The sequence below is a fragment of the Megalobrama amblycephala genome, linkage group LG6 (genome assembly GCF_018812025.1).
Source record: "Megalobrama amblycephala isolate DHTTF-2021 linkage group LG6, ASM1881202v1, whole genome shotgun sequence".
NCBI classification, from domain to species: Eukaryota; Metazoa; Chordata; class Actinopteri; order Cypriniformes; family Xenocyprididae; genus Megalobrama; species Megalobrama amblycephala.
In genome coordinates this window covers 15,092,968-15,110,931 of record NC_063049.1, presented here as the reverse complement: position 1 = coordinate 15,110,931, position 17,964 = coordinate 15,092,968, and the positions used below count along the sequence as shown (strand labels likewise).

General features: G+C 36.3%; 1 protein-coding gene across 2 annotated transcripts in view; it reads left to right on the top strand.

The window, feature by feature from the left end:
• gsk3ba (glycogen synthase kinase 3 beta, genome duplicate a) overlaps positions 1–17,964 on the top strand; it is a 72,644-nt gene that overhangs the window by 14,772 nt on the left and 39,908 nt on the right. For both annotated transcript variants that reach the window (XM_048193076.1, XM_048193077.1), the window contains exon 2: positions 17,462–17,655. In XM_048193076.1, coding sequence (XP_048049033.1) covers positions 17,462–17,655 — 194 coding nt within the window. The remainder of the gene's footprint in view (positions 1–17,461; positions 17,656–17,964) is intronic.

Here is a 17,964-nt window from a genome sequence, read left to right as displayed (position 1 = left end):
TGGAACACAACTTGTTTAGATGTATTGATGTTGATTTAAATTGTAATATTTCACAATATTTTAGTTATTACTGTATTTTTATCAAATAAATACAGCGTTGGTGAGCAGAGACTTCTTTCAAATACTTCTTTCTTTCAAAAAAATTATAATTTCGTACCTACCCCAAATAGTAGTGTTCATCTCCATTTTTGTTTTTCATAAAAAGAAAATAATATAGGAATGGAATTTTATGATTATCAGTAGAAAAAAGCAGCTTTGGAGCAGATTTGCCATCTACAATAAGAGTATAGTATGTGTTTGATCCCAACTGAGCTATATCATCAGAGATGACACTAATGTATGCCACGCATGAATGGCTGGTGATGGAACCGAATTGGAAGAGAGTTGAATGCACTGAGAACACGTTACTATGCCAGGGACCTGTCACTGAATTTTCTGGTAAGATAAAGTCTTTGTGCAATCCAGGTTTTTAGTAATGTTGACTGTCATGTAGATACAAAGATGAAACCGCTCCTACACTTCTGCCTGGAGATAAAAAGGGACGTCAGGAAATGATCAGACTTTGATCATAGATTTCTGGCTAAAGAGAAGTGAGATGTTTTTTTCTCATCATTGATGTTCTTATCATTGATGTTTTAGTCTTATCACAGAATGTGTTTCCCAAATGTCAATAAAGTGTGAGTGCTTCAGGGCTCCATGGAGGAATGAAATCATAGAGCAACATCTGTTGCGTTTAGAAACCTAATTATTACATAGATTGGTCTATCCAAAGTCAATAACTTTCTGCGAAATGCAGTTTTACATGCCTCGGTATAGTGAAGCAGGTTATTGTATTATGTTTTGCTAGCTTTGCGTCTGTTTTTGAATCTGGGGGGTTTCCTGAAACGTGGCACTTCAGTGATGTCTGCTTGATCTCAGTATCTACACGGGAAGAGTTCGGATGTAAACGCCTGTTGTTCTTTTAGCCTTTGTTATCTCTGTACACACCATAAAGGCAGGAACACACCAAGTCGACGGTCGGCCGTCGGGCAGTTTTTCTTCGTCAGCCGACTAAGTTTTCTCAGTGTGTACCGCACCATCGGCTGAAGTTGGTCCTCGTCGGCTTTTTTTCAGCTGATTCGAAATGTTGAATCGCTGTCGGAGCTCGTCGGTCCGTTGGGCCATCTGACCATTCTGATTGGCTGTTCAGCTACTGCCACCTGCTGGTTCGGAAAGGCATTTCATCTCACACAGGCGCAGAACTGATGTGCTACTTTGCCGTTGGTTTGGTCTGTCAGGGCAACTTTGGACACAGATGCTGCCGATGTGAGCCAACCCCGCAGTCTGCTTTCGTCGCCACTCGCTTTCGCAGTTCATCGGCGTCGGCTTGGTGTGTTCTGGCCTTAACTCTTCACGTTTGACATGAGGTCATAGGAACATCCTCATGTTTAGCTGAGCTGTCTCTTCTCATTGGCCTAATTTTAAGTATGTGAAGATCCATGCTAGAATGGAGGGTAGGAAGTTTTGTCTCACTGAGATGGACCAGTTGATAAAATCTGCATTTCCAGCACAGATTTTTTGCAGTAACCTAAATTATGGGCCAGTACATTCCACACATTTTCTCTCTCTCACTTCCCCCACCCACAATTCCCTGAATGGCTTGAAAACCTTGGTATCCATTCTGAGATCTTTGCAATTTCCTTTGTAGAATAAAAAAAAAAAAAAAAAACTGTAGGAGGTTGAATACGCTTTTCTCTTATGAAACACTGGACAGGCATAAAAAGATGAATGGAAAAACATGAATACATGGTTCAGAATTGTACTTGTGTAATTCTTAAGTATATTTTAATACATTATGTTCTGGAAAATCACATTGCAGTGCTCCCCACAGGTTTGAAATATACTTGCGGTGGTAGCTGGGTGAACAATCCTCCTGTTACCCACGGCACAAAAATGGTCTACTACATGTGACAAACAAATAATGTGTTTTTTTTTTTAACAGTATTTTTATTTATTGAAGTTCATTTTAATTACTTAGCATACTATTACATTTAATTACACACTAATATTATTATTATGCATTGTAAATTATGCAAAATTACAACATTTAAATGGTTTCCTATGTTCTCCTTGAAAATTGAAATTTGAGTTAAAGACACAAAAGTATTATTTGACGCTAAAGTTTTATTTGTCATGTAATCTTAACAGCTATAAAGGCCAAAGTATACAAGTTTACTATACTACAAAGTATAGTACAGTTTTGACACAATTTTTTAGCTTAAACATACAGCCCAACGCATAGCCTTTCAAAGGCATTTGACACTTGCACACTAGACAGTTTCATCAAGTGTTTGCACTATTTTCACTATAGAGTTGTGAGTATCTCTGAACACCCTCACAAAAGCGCTCTTGCCACCTCCGAACCCCCCACAAACCCCTCCAAACACGAGATTACAGAACGAAACGAAAACGTAAATGTTTAATATTTATTTATTTGTCAAATATCCGCCAGGGTCAGTGTTGCCACCTTTTGGAACAACCAATTAGTGCAAGAAAAAATTCAATGCACATGTGTACAGAGTGTACGCGGTTAGAAAAATTGGGAATACTTTGGGCTTAACAATACATTTTCTATGACATTAACATACAAGGCATGGCGTAGTGATGCTCACATTACAATGCAATTTATGCAAAATTACTACTGAAATGTTGGCCCATCTTCACATTTAAAGTGCCTATATATCAATGGCTGCCTGCATTGGCTCATTACATTACTCCTGTTACATTCTATATTTCACAACATTAAGCATGGCAGATGCCATTGTTTCCATTGCCAACAGCACTCTAATTTTAATCACTTCATCATTCATCATTTCACCATGTTAACTGAGATCCTCAGTTTTTGTGCCAGATAAATACTGATCTAATTGTAAAAACAAATTATATCTTCTGAATCATCTGATAGTAATGTATTTCTAAAGATAGTTTTGCATGCTTACGTAGTTTCAATGTAGTTAGCTACTTTTTGTTTGTAGCTTGTATTGAAGCTGACTGGCTACTTTTTTAAAAACGTAAGCTAGGCTGTACACTCTAAAAAATGTTTTTTTTTTAACCATAGATTGGCATCTATGGTTCCATGAAGAATCTTTAACATTCATGGAACCTTACTATAGTGGAAAAGGTTCTTTAGAATATTAAAATGTTTTTCACGCTAATAAAAATTGTGCTTTTAAGAACTGCTCACTACGGGGTCTTTGGGGAACCTAAAATGGTTGTTCTATGGCGTCACTACACAAAAAGAGCTACTACATGAGTCACTTTTAGTTTTATGAAGTACAGTTAATGAATTAGCTTCTCCAACCCTTCCTGATGGTAAGGACATTTTATGATGTTTACCTGCAGTACAGGTCTTGAGTTAGACTTCTTATGCTTGAGGAACAGCAGTGTGTTACTTTATCTGTGTCTTACTAAAGGGCAGAGTCTGCGTTCCACTTACCTGATCATTTCCATTCTGACATGTTTCTCTCTTATCTGCTCAGGGCTGATTTATACACGCGCACACACACATACACGCTTCGGCCAGGATAAAAAGGTGATTGCTACTGTTTAGTTTATCATGCCTTGAAGCAATGTTTACTTATGCTTGACAGAAATTCAGATTGAGTTGCCAATCAAAGCTGCACTTTTCATGTGGAAAGTCTTCCATATTTTTCACTGCTTTACACACACTCACTCTCTCAGATATACAAACAAGTGACACGGTAGTGACAATAATATTTAATAATATTAACTAGTTTTGCATTGCATAGTTATGGTATAACAATAACTTTAAAGTTTTAGGTAACTTCTGTGAAATGTTTCAGCATCGAGTAATATGTCTGTTCATGCGGAAAGAAAAAATGTGTGACAGCTTAATATCAGCCAGTTGGGTAGCATGTTCATGTAGCTCAAATTGTAGAACATGTTACTGGCAATGCTGAGTCATGTGTTTGATTTCCAAGGAAACACAAGGGGGACACAAGAACTAGTAAAACGTGATTTTTGTGCAACACGTTGCTTCAGATAAAAGTGTCTGCTAAATGATTATATGTTTAATTTTCAGTTATGTTGAGTGAGATTTTGGATGAAGTTTCACTGTGGGTGGAAACCAGTGAAGTTTTTCCTCGCTCATCAAGCAAGCATGTTTTGAGCTTCTGTTTACCATTGATTAGCTGTATGTATGTTAGGGCTGCACAATTAATAGAATTTCTGATTGTGATTTAAAATTACGGATGCCACAATTACGTAATCGTTCAAAGGTGCAATTACAAAAAAAAGTCCACTTACATTACTCTTGTTTTTTTTTTTTGGTACAGGTTATCTTTAAGGGTTAAAGGGTTAGTTCACTCAAAAAATGAAAATTCTGTCATTAATTACTCACCCTCATGCCGTTCCACACCTGTAAGACCTTTGTTAATCTTCGGAGCACAAATTAAGATATTTTAGTTGAAATCCAATGGCTCCGTGAGGCCTGCATAGGGAGCAATGACATTTCCTCTCTCAAGATCCATTAATGTACTAAAAACATATTTAAATCAGTTCATGCGAGTACAGTGGTTCAATATTAATATTATAAAGCGACGAGAATATTTTTGGTGTGCCAAAAAAAACAAAATAACGTGTGTTATTTAGTGATGGGCGATTTCAAAACACTGCTTCATGAAGCTTCGGAGCATAATGAATCAGCATGTCGAATCATCTGTTCGGAGCGCCAAAGTCACGTGATTTCAGCAGTTTGGCGGTTTGACACGTGAGCCGAAGCATGATTCGATACGCTGATTCATTATGCTCCGAAGCTTCATGAAGCAGTGTTTTGAAATCGGCCATCACTATACAAGTCGTTATTTTGTTTTCATGGCGCACCAGAAATATTCTTGTCGCTTTATAATATTAATATTGAACCACTGTACTCACATGAACTGATTTAAATATGTTTTTAGTACATTAATGGATCTTGAGAGAGGAAATGTCATTGCTGGCTATGGAGGCCTCACTGAGCAATCGGATTCGCTTCGAACATTTTGTTCGAAATTACGTCACATCAGTTCGTTCTTCGATTTCGTTTGAAGTATATCGGGGCCTTTAATTCACCCAAAATGTGTCATTAATTACTCACCCTCATGTCGTTCTACAGCCATAAGGCCTCAATTCATTTTCAGAACACAAACACTTTTAGATGCCCAGAAAGCTACTAAAGACATAAAACAGTCTGGTTTAACTTTAATGTTATGAATCAACGAGACTACTTTTTGTGCACCAAAAAAAACAAAATAACGACTTTGTTCAACAATATCTAGTGATGGGCAATTTGAAAACACTGCTTCATGAAGCTTCGAAGCTTTACGAATCTTTTATTTTGAATCAGTGGTTCGGAGCGTGTTTCAAACTGCCAATTAATGACACAATTTTCATTTTTGGGTGAACTAACCCTTTAAGGCTTTTTTCCCATTGTTTTATTGAAACTTTGTAATACCATGCATACTTTTACTTTTTTTATATAAAGAAGAAACCTAACCAGTGTATAGTGGACATTTGAGGCTTAATGCTATAGAAAAGCAATAAAAGTTTGCTTTGGAATAACAGTGTGAGTGAGTAATTGATGGCAGAATTTTCATTTTTGGGTGAACTGGGTGTAGTGTTTCTGGCTAACACTAGAAGTTTAATATTTAGAGCAAACCATGATCAGAATGACTGAGAATATATACACGCCAATACTGCCTTAAAAACCACAATGATATTTCTCCACTTTAGCTCTGTTGTAGGTTCTCTTGTTTTTGTTCTTTATGGTCATTTTGGCTTGTGGAGGTGGTGGAGTGTCTACTGGACCTCTTCCCTGAACCGCTGCAGTTTCCTGTCTCATTCGTATGTGCTTTTGTCTTGTCACGTGTTGATATGTGACCATTGGCTGACCCTGGTAGCTAAGACAGCCAATTTGAATTGTATAGTGTGTGTGTGCGTGAATTTTACGTGAGTGAGCAAGAAAGAGATAGATTGGAATTCAAGAAGTATCTGGACGGACAGGGTGGCCTGAGGTTTGATTACTGTGTGTGCGGTGCATACAGATAGTTGTCACGCACAGTCTGGAGCATGGGAGTAGTGAGTGGGTACAGATCAAAGTTTCGCGTGCATTTCTGTGTGTGTTTGTGCTGTATCCCGCTGGTTCTCTGTGTGTCATTGCCCTGCAGCTAGACACCGGCTCACTGTTAAACATCAACCAAAAATCTCTCATCAGACCAGAGCCATAAAGGGCCCTTCACACATACAAGCGACAAAGCAATCAGAACTCATTGATTTTCAATGGTGGTTGCGGACTTTCGGCGATATGAGTGGAATGGTGTCCTGCGATTATGAGCAAGTTAAGAAAAGTGTAACTTTATGCAAATGGCCAGTGATTTTCCTGTAGTTCAAGTAGTACAGCAATGTGTAAGCAACGCCATGGTCATGGGAACGATTCCCAGTGAAAGCATGAACTAATGTACTTTGAATCTAATGTAAGTCACTTTTGATAAGTGTCTGCCAAATGTTGTGATGCTTTGACTGTGATGACATGTTTCCACAGTTATTTAGCATCGTAAATCTATTTTCATTTTTTTGAAAAGGAAAAAAAGTACATTTATTACACTTTGTGTCATATTACCTTGACATTCAATTTCAGATGACTAGTTAACTCTGCTGTGTAGGTGTTTCAAATACAATGGCTGATGAACAAAATCAATCTCTCTATTTTTTCACGCTTTTAGAAAGTCATAGAAATGCTATCATGGATTTGCATATGGGAATGCAAAGATTATATAACCCTGGAAAAAATTAAAGGGTCAATTGGTGTGAATGGCTACATTTGAATATACATACTTCCCTACCATATAGTAGGCGAAAAGCAGTATGTGAAATGAGTAGAATTCACAGTATTCCTAAAGGCAATGGCCATTTGCACTATAGATGCTATTTACACTAAGAGCAAATAGCAATATATTCCATTTACTCTAAGTGACAATAGCAGCCTTTTCTTAGCGATATGCTATTTACACTAAGTGAAAATAACGATAGATTCTTTTGACACCATGTAAAAGTATCAGTTCTTTGCAATAATAATACATAATAATTAGATGCTATCTATATTTTATTTTGGCAGGTACTATTTGTACCTCAGTATTTCTGTACATTAACAGGATGCAATAATAGCATAGAGTGTAAATGATTATATTTATTAAAATTATTAAATGAATGCTGCCTTATTGGGAGAATAAAAACCCTCCCTACACCTTCCCCTAATCCTACCCAATAAACACTTTTAATATTATTAAACATTTGTTCGCAGTTTATTTATACTTTTAGAACATTATTTTAATTTTTATTGAAAATAAATGCAAGCTTGGCAAAAAGTGGATTCGAACCCGCGTCAATCGCATTAAAAGCCATGTCTACAAGCTTTACTCGCTACTGCAGCGCCACTGAAGAAGTTGAATTTAGCGTGTCTTTTTTAAAACTTGTGGCCCAACCAGACATTGGTGGGCGGAGCTAGTGTAAATAGCGTTTGCCAACAGGGGACGCTATTTGCACTTAGTGTAAATAGACACACTGATTCCGCAAACAGCAGGTGAAAAGTTACTTAAATACCTTGTATTTCTGAAGCTCGCAAATTATGGACACTTTACCATCCCATGAGGATTTAAGAATGGAAGTGAAGTGCCACAACTGACACTGTTAGTCACATGACAAATGTAGCAACTCCTGAATATGCTCATACTATAAAGAACATTCATATACCACAACTGGCAAACCAGTGGTGATCTGAAAACACTATAAGAATACAAAGAAAGAACAAACAAATGAGAGTTTCCAAAATACAACAAAAACACGTAACATTTTGGTTACTTGTGCAAGCCAAACTAGGAACGCTTACTAGCGAACAACCAGAATAGCTTGCAAATCTAGCAGTGTGAATGGGACTGAGAGAAAAATTTATCACCCTGAGAATGAGATTTAGGTCATCTGGCAAACAGGTGGAGAACTTACACACATAAGTGTGCTCAACAAACAGACCCTGTATAGACCCTGCCTACAGCGCTTCACAGACACAAACACACACATGATCATGAATTCACCCACATGCCATACGCAGACACTGTCTTCCGCTCTCTGGCTGATCAGAGTTTATTTATAGAGCGGGATTAAACATTAGCTGCAGCAGAGTGATGCAGACATGTCAGCGCCTTCAGTGAGAGATGCTGGGCTCCGATTGGCTTGATGGTAGTGAGGTCATGGGTGATGACAAAGGGCGCCAGACTACTGCTGAATTCACAGAAAACGTCAATGGTAGGAGTTATGTAAGGGATAATGTACAGTCAGCTGCTCAATGTCTAAAATAAAGACCCTGATGTTAAGCATAGGGATCTTGAGTCATCCTGAAGGGGTTTATTTAGTTATTTACTTTATTCAAAATAATTTCTTGTTTTTCTTCTTTTTGCAGTGCAATGCTATGCCTTATATTAGACACTATGGGAAATGTGTTTGTATGTGATAGATGGATATAGCAGCCATAAATTTAGGATAGTTCTCAGACAAAAACATATAATACCATAAAAATACACGATAACTTACACATATGTACATATATTACACATATACACATAATTACACAAATATTAGAGTAAATACAGGATGTTCAAAAATGTACACTTCATATATGTTTGCAATAAATACAGACATAAAACATTAATGTGACAATTTAGACACAGGCAGATTATTATATATAAACTCTCGCCACATACCTGCTGAATTCGATGCAGTGTATGAGTGAAAGTGATTTCTACCTGCGCTAAAGCATGTGAAGTTTTTGAAGGTGTCCTGACTGACCCTCCTCTTCTCTGTAATTGGGGTTAAAGACTCGACTGCCTGAGGGGCGTTAACCACAGGTTTAACCTCCACACACTGCATCCTTTTCTTGTTATGCACTAATGAAATAGAGAAAAAAAAAAAAAAATTACCTGGTCAAGTCAACTTGAAATTGTGAAATTACAAACACTCATTTTAAAATAGAGCTATAAGCTTTATAAAACACATGACTCGATTTGAACATTGCAGAGCACCTGTTCCATATTGATGATGAGCAAGTTTGTCCCATTCTTGTTCCCTTTAAACAGTCGACATGTTCTCAGTCCCAAAGGGTTCGATACTGATGCATGTCCAAGAGAAATGTGGTCACTCATCATTTACATCCTCTCAAGTTGTTCCAAACCTGTTTGACATACATAATATTATAAAAGTAATTAAAGAATGTATTTTGAATAAAGTTGGTAACAGTTTTGGTGACCTTGACAATTATTATATGGACCAAAAAAAAGACAAATAGCAAAAAGACATTTCTCAAAATTTTGCTTACTTTTGAAGGTCCCCTAGACATTCTGTTGACTCTAAGTAATGTTGCACCTACGTCAACTAACTCTCATTAGAGTATTAGTTAGAGTATTAATAGACTGTCTGCTTAATATCGGCTAACACTTTATTTTGATGATCCCCAACAGACATTATACTGACTGTAAGAAACATTGCAAGTACATGTCAACTTTCAACATGTCAACATTCGACTAACCCAAACCCTAACACCTAACAGTCTACTAATACTCTAATGAGAGTTAGTTCACATAGGTGCAACTTTACTTACAATCAATAGAATGTCTAAAGGAGTACATCAAAATAAAGTAACCAAAATAGAATTTTAATTTTGGGGTTATCTTTCCCTTTAATGTATAATGTGCAGAAGGTGTGTATTATAAATGTTTAACTTGCTACTCATCCAAAATGTGTATTTTAGCCAGAATTATTGCACTCCATCTGTTTGACACGCATCAAACTGAAAGACCCGCACCAAACATTTTTGATACAAATACATGTACTGTTACACCCCTAGTTACCATGCTTTAATAGCACATGTTTACACGTGCACAGTTTGGATGTGTGACTTTGACTCCCACTTGTGATATTAGGGTATTACCGTCTCTTTCTGTGATAAACAAAACAATACCTCACATTTAAAACAGTTTTTTTAACCATCAGATGTTTGTGTGTTCACTCTGAAGCCATTGCAGCAGAGGTTTCTTTATGACGCTTGAGATAGTGTGGCGTTTTGGAGCCCAGGAAGTGAGAGGAGTGGGAGAAATAAACAAGAACCGCAAATCTGTGGCCACAGAATCTGTTGAGTTTATAAACTGTACAGATTCTTAAATTATTTCCAGTGGTGTATAAAGTACTCGAAAACCATACTTGAGTAAAAGTATAGATATCTTACCAAAAATGACTTTGGTAGAAGTTAGTCATTGTTTAAAGTATATGATATTTTTTTGTACTTAAGTACAAAAAGTATTTATATATATATATATATATATATATATATATATATATATATATATATATTAAACATACTTAAGTATTGAAAGTAAAAGTATAAGTAAATACAAAAGGAGCAAAAAAATGTTATTAAAAATTGTTCTATACACAATTTGAGCAGCAAGATTTAACGCTTTCTTACATTTTGTTTCTTTGAATTAAAAAATGGCTAAATGTTTATTGTAATTTTTAAATATAAAAAAATACTAATAAATGAATTATACATTGATCGTTTATGTTAATTCATAGTGCATTATAACTAATGTAGACAACTTTAAAATGTTAAAACGTAAATGTTGAAATTAAAATTGAATACTTTTTATTAACCTTATTTAATGTTACAAATGGACTCTTATTATAAAGTGTTACCATTTCATATAAATCCAAACAGTCATGCTTAAAAATGACCATCTTTACACACAAAGGCATAGCATAGGTCTATTATTATGTTTACTTTCACACATTATTTGCCTCTATTTTAGAAAACTTGATGATTATCTAATCAAACTATGTGTTACAGTGCTGATAAAAAAAAGAACTGAAATTGAATACATTTCTGATTTGTTTCTGTCTCTGCATGATGAGGATACAGTTTAAATATGCAAACGTCGCTGGATAATGAATGCATAACAGAGAACAAATGGATATAAACTAATGCAAATGAATGGTAACAATCGTGACAAACAGTTGGTGTTTTTGTCACAATGTTTTAACCGCTTGAGATACTACTAATGTTAGCATCGTCTCAGCCTCGATGGCAAACATACTACAGTTCTCCACTAATGCAGCATCTAGTCAACAAACTAATTACTTTATAATGATATGAAAACATGTACTGTAGTGTATACTGTATAACATACCGTTTTATTGTCCATTTAAATGCGTTTTTGAAGTGTCCCGCTCTGTGCAGCGTGCAGCCTCAGGTCACGTGTCAAAACAAACTCTACGAGGCATCAGTGATAATTTTTATTTCGCCTCTAGAGGCCGCTCTCGTACTGTATAATGACAGCGCACTCTTCTCAGCCGCTCCAGCAATGGACGCAAACCAGAAAATTAAATCAACCGCGGTTGTGCAAACACTTGTTTGCGCATGCTTGCTTGCAGTCTGTATTCTTCCGACTTTATTTTGTAGTAAGTAACAAAAATGTATCAGAGTAAAAGTATACATTTTATTTAGGAAATGTAGTGGAGTAAAAGTAAAAGTTGACAAATATAAAAACTCAAGTAAAGTACAGATTCTCCCAAAAAATACTTAAGTACTGTAACAAAGTACTATTACTACGTTACATTACACCACTGATTATTTCCTCGGTTTACAAATCATGCCCACTGAACTATACCTACGAATTTCCAATCCATGCACTCAGATTTGTAAACCAAATCAAAAACCAAAACTAGTTTTTTCAAAATTCATACACACAAATTCATAATCCCATGCCCATGCTTTCACAATCTGTTTCCACAGTTTTGCAAACTGTACTTATGGATTTGTGGCCAGATTGAAAAACAATGTAAGGCTGAACACCGTTACTGACAATCATCATTTTGGCTGCGTGAGATTCTCCAGCTTTGTTGTTGTTGAGCAACCGAAGCGTGAGCTGTTAAAGCTCCGCCTTCTTCAGCAGCTCATTTGCATTTAAAGAGACACACAAACGGCGTGTTTTTGCTCACACCCAAATAAGGGCAAATTTGACAAGCTATAATAAATGATCTGTGGGGGAAAATTTGAGCTGAAACTTTACAGACACATTCTGGAAACTTATATTGCATTTTTTGTGAAAAAAGGGCATAATAGGTCCCCTTTAAGAATCTGTGAGTACAGTTTATAAACTGAGGGGACGAATTGCAAAACTGGCCAAAGATTTGCAGGTTTTGTTATTTTTTCTCCTACAGGTGACTTCACGTCCTCCGTATTGTGTGCTGGATATAGTATTTAAACACAGGGAGACATTGACATGAAAGTGCGATATGATTCTCTCTGTGAGCTCAGGTCAAGACACGGGTCACGGCTTAAAGAGCAACAGCAGGAATATATCAGCTGCAATTCTTCTTCCACATTAAACTCTTGCCCTTGACTACTGTGGGTTTGCAGTCTAGTACGTGTGCACATGTGAATTGATTTCTGGGTGTGTGTCCATGTTCACTCTCGATAGGGCCCTCCTTTCATTGTGTGTTCTTTAGTTTCACTTCACTAGCGCTCTGAACATCACATACCTCTGAGGTAACATCTAAACATGCCTCACCACAGCCAGGAGCGATAAAGAGTTTACGTCAATGGAAAACGGGAGAGGAGAAGTGGCTGGATGGATCACTTTACAGTCACTGATTGTTTAACCCATCAGTGGTACCACCAAAAGGGGAATATGAAGAGATATTAATGTATTTCATCAAATATAAATGAAAGAGCTGTTTTCATGTGAATAAGTATAATCAATACATGGTTTGTTGCATGTAGTCATTTATTGTGTCATTATTTTAATTATTTATTGTGTCAATAACATTTTAAAGTGCTAATCCCATTATTACAACTTTAATTAGTGCATAAAATGAAACATAATAATAATAAATAATTTCAGTTCACAATTATTTTTCTTCTTATTTGTTTGCAGCTTTCTGTTGGGTTTAATTGGCCAACTGAACAAAATTTGTCTAGTTTATATTTTCACTCATGTTTTATGATTTATGTAGAAAAGACATCCAGTTAGTAAAATACTTGTATACATTCACAGTCAGTGAATGTCAGTTAGCAAACTGTAATATTGTAAAATATTATAAAATATTATTTATTTAAAAGAGCTGTTTTCTATGAAAGCTTGTTTCTGCCACTGAATTAAAAAATTTAATTATGACTATCTCATAATTCTGACTTTTTTTTTGCGAGTTTATATCACATGACTTATAGTGTTAGAATTGCGAGATATGTTTATATTTCACAATTCTGACATTATTTCTCACAATTGTGAGTTACAACGTCAGAATCGTGAGATACACACTTGTAATTGCGAGTTATAATATCAGAATTGTGAGCTCTTTTATAATTATCTTACATTTTTTTTTATTCCATGGCAGAAGTAAGCTTCCATAGTTTTCTTTTTATTTAAGTAATGTCATTGATTCCTGTGATCAAAGCTGAATTTTCAGCGTCAATACTCCAGTCTTCAGTGTCACATGATCCTTTATAAATCAGTCTATAATGATGATTCTTAGTTCTTCGTGAAATCTGGCTGCTTTTTTCTGGTTCCATTACAGGAATCTTAGATGATCTGCATGAAAACCCTTGGCTTTTTAATGTTTGCAGAAAATTAAAGTCTTCCATTTAACAGGAGTAACAAGTATTGGCGCGTCAAAGGGCTGACTGAATTGGGCATTGTTATGCATAGTGAACCTAGTTTCCTCTGTATTCAAAGAGAGGAATGGTTATTTGAAATGGTTTCTTGTCCTGGATAAAGGAAAACCCCATGAACCAGTTTGACGACATGTTTACCCTGAGATCGTATTCGGCTGTCGCAAAAACATCACGTCAAAATGTTGAATGGATGACATGCGAATTGTTTCACATTGTAATGAAGATCGTCATACTTTCAGATCTAAAATTCTATGCTAGACATTCCAGCAGATCTTAATTCTCACTTGCACTGGCATTCGCTCAGTTGCCTTTTTATGGTGTTATTTTTGGAGTGTGAATGTCACCCTTGACACACTCTCCGCATGCATGTGCGTATCCGTGCAGATGAGTGGGTGAGTCTTTAGCAAGTGGGCCACAACATCTCTCAGGCTCAGAGACATCTCAGTTGCCATGGAGATGGAAGGAAAGGGTCTAGGTATCGGCACTGATCTCCTGGTTCGAATCCGAATACAAGCTATCTTCTATATTGATTAATTTGGGAATATTTTAAGTTAATTTCAGTTCATGTCAACATGATAATAATTGCATGATCACATGACTGCAACACAGTCCAGGTTCACTTTATTTTCATATTCAGATATATATATATATATATATATATATATATATATATATATATATATATATATATATATATATATATATATATATATATAAGAAAGGCCATTACAGGTTATTGGCTATGCACAGAAACTCAAAGAATTTCCTTTATACCACTTGAATAAATAATAAAAAGGCAGAATAAAAATGTCAAATCTGACACTTTTCATAAAAAGACCTGTCAATGAATATCCAGTTTCATTTGGATCACATTATGGAAGTAAAATGATTTGTGAAGATGGTTCATGTTGACTTCTGCAAGTGTGTATTTAATTTAAGGTTATGATTCACACATTAAATGGATAGTCCCATCAGAGGTGCGGCACAGAGGGTAGTCTGTTGCCCCTGACATATGAAGATCTGTTGAGTTTGTAATGATTTGGGTTAAATTCCAGCCTGGTTCATGTCCTGGTCCTGTTCTGCTTCTTTCTCCCTCAACTTTCCTGTTGCTTTTCCACTGTCCTTTCAACGATTACATCAGGGGTCAGTAAAGAATTTACTACTTTTATTCATCAAGGATACATTAGATTGCTTAGGCCTAGAACAGGGGTGTCCAATCCTGCTCCTGGATTTGGTCCAATCACTGTCTTGCATAGTTTAGCTCCATTCCAGTTAAAGACATCTTAACCAGCTAATCAAGGTCTTACTAGGCATACTAGAAACTTCCAGGCAAGTGACCTGAGGCAAGTTGGAGCTAAACTCTGCAGGATAATGGCCCTCAAGGGCCGAGTTTTGACACCCCTGGTCTTACAGTGAAGACATAATATAATGTTACAAAATATTTCTATTGCATATAAATGCTGTTCTTTTGGACTTTCTATCCATCAAAGAATCCTGAAAAAAAGTTTTGCGGTTTCCATAAAAAAATAAAACGCAGCTGTTTTCAAAGTTGATAATGCTAAGAAATGTTTCTTGAGCAGCAAATCAGCATATTAGAATGATTTCTGAAGAATCACGTGACACTGAAGACTGGGGCAACGATGCTGAAAATTCATCCTTGTCGTCTTTGTTTAAATAGAAAACACTTATTTTAAATTGTAATAACATTTCACAATATTACAGTTTTTACTGTATTTTTGATCACATAAAATGCAGCCTTGGTGAACATAAGAGACTTCTTACAGACCCAAACTTTTGGACATAGTGGATATATTATGAAGTGTTTTCAGTGAACACGATTCATGTATTTCCATTGAGAAAAGCTGACATTCACCGAATTTAGATCTTTGAGCTTTGTGCAGGGGCCGGCAGTCAGGATCCACTGACTCAGCGACATCTGCCGATTGAGAGACATGATTCAAATAATGATTAATGAGAATCTACTGAAAAAAGACATTGATTGAAAAAAATCGATATTGGGATTTTAAAACTCGATATTGGAATGTTCAAATGAAGATCACAGTTAATCAGCAAATCAATATGGTTGGCATTGACTGTCAGAGTCTCAGGTGGTTATGAGGGAGAAAGAAGAGCTGCACTCTAGACCAGTTTCTGATTCTGTTCTAAAACTCACTGCTACAACACAAGGGGACAATCTGCCACTAACTACAGATCAGGGATTCATTGGATCTCGAGGCCTGATTTGAGGCTTGTCGGAGATTTTGTATTGTGGGGCTTGAAAAGGCACAAGACAATCTGTGCAGTTAACCTTTAACAAAGTTAACTGAGACTTTGAACTCTAGTCTGGAACTCAAAGAAGCTGATCCAAGTAGTTACAACCATCTACTAAAACCAGACCAGATCCCTCAATCACATCATTGTACACGCGCATGATTTGATTTGGTCCTAGGGACCTAAATTTCATCATGGTATGAGTAATTTTATATAATTTTTATAATGGGAATTAAATATTTTATATGGCAGAATCTGTTGGCGCATTGCATAGTTTATACAGCTGAGTCATAACTGTATCGTATAAGGTAATTCATAGTAAATATTTTCATGAGTTCTTTAAATCTGTCCCTAATAAACTAATGGCATTATGCTTTGGCCCACTGCACTCATTTCTCTCGTTTATTACCCCTCACAGCTCTGAAAGAAGGTATAGTCACTCTGAAAACCTCTCCACATCATGCTAAGGATTATATTTCACGTGCTATGTTTGCATTGTAAGCAATATAATCTGACTTTCATCCTAAGTCACCTGCTGAAGTAATCCTCCCAAGTGCCAAATATGCACTTTCTTTTATGCCGCTTTGGTGAGAACACATCTGCCAAGAACGGTAATGTAAAATGCATAAGCTCATGGTAGATTTTCTTTCCAGCTTTTGCCTGTTAGTGCGTCCCAATTTGGTCCTAATTTATAGAACAGACTTGTTAGCCATTTAGATAAGTTGCATTGGTTTTTCAATTAAAGGGATGGTTTACTCTAAATGGTAAATTCTGTCATCATTTTCTCTTCTATGGAATGCAAAAGAAGATCTTGAAAACATTCTGGCCACTCATCTATAATGAATGTAAATTAAGACTGGTGAAGTTTGTGAAAGATTCGTTCATGAATTTACCTGATCTGGTTCAACTCATTGATCCAGTTGCAGTGGTTAACAGCTCATTGGAGGGGAAGAATATAGAATAGTATAGGACTTGTTCACCAGCAGAGATATGTTTTCACTGTGTTGATACTGTACATTTCACTGTCTGTCCAAAAGTTTGACATTGCATTCTGTAGCTCAAACAGTTGTGGCACTAGCAATGCCAAGGTCTTTGGTTCAATTCCCACGGATTGCATGAACTCATAGAAAACAAATAGGCCTATACTTTGAATGCAGTGTAGGTTACATTACATTTAAAAGAAAAATATATCAGAAATTAATAGACATTAAGAAATAAAGAGCTTTTAATGGAATCAAATGTCAAATTAGGCCTTTTTTTTTAATGAATTGGAGAAAATGGTTCTTGATTCCCAACCAAGGTACTCATCATTACATTATTAATTAGGAGGATGCAAGGTGGAAGTTGTTGCTACTGAGGCATTGTTGTGTTTTCCGCCTTTTTATTGCCTGTTTGTAACATCAGTCTCTAACCCCCATTTCTCTTTTTATCTGTCTGTAGGAGATAAAGATGGCAGTAAAGTGACCACAGTGGTGGCGACCCCTGGACAGGGACCTGACCGGCCGCAGGAGGTCAGCTACACCGACACCAAGGTCATCGGTAATGGCTCTTTTGGCGTGGTCTATCAGGCCAAGCTCTGTGACTCAGGAGAACTGGTGGCCATTAAGAAGGTCCTTCAGGATAAGCGATTTAAGGTAAGACTGAGAAGCATGACATTCATTCTTTCTTGGTCCCTTGACTCTATATAATGCTTTGGGCCTTGTAGCCGCTCTTAAGAGCAGCTCAGACAGTATTTCTTTCATCAAAGTTCTTTTGTCTTTGTTCCTATATCATTATTTTTTATTTTTTGTCTGTTCTTTGATCATTTCCTTTATTTCTGGTTTTTAGTTTTATTGCTATACTATTATCTTTCATCTCTGTTCTCTTATGTTTGATCTCATTTCTTGTGGTTTATCTTTTCTCTTAAATCAGTTTTAGCTGAATTCCAATTCTGATGTGCTTCG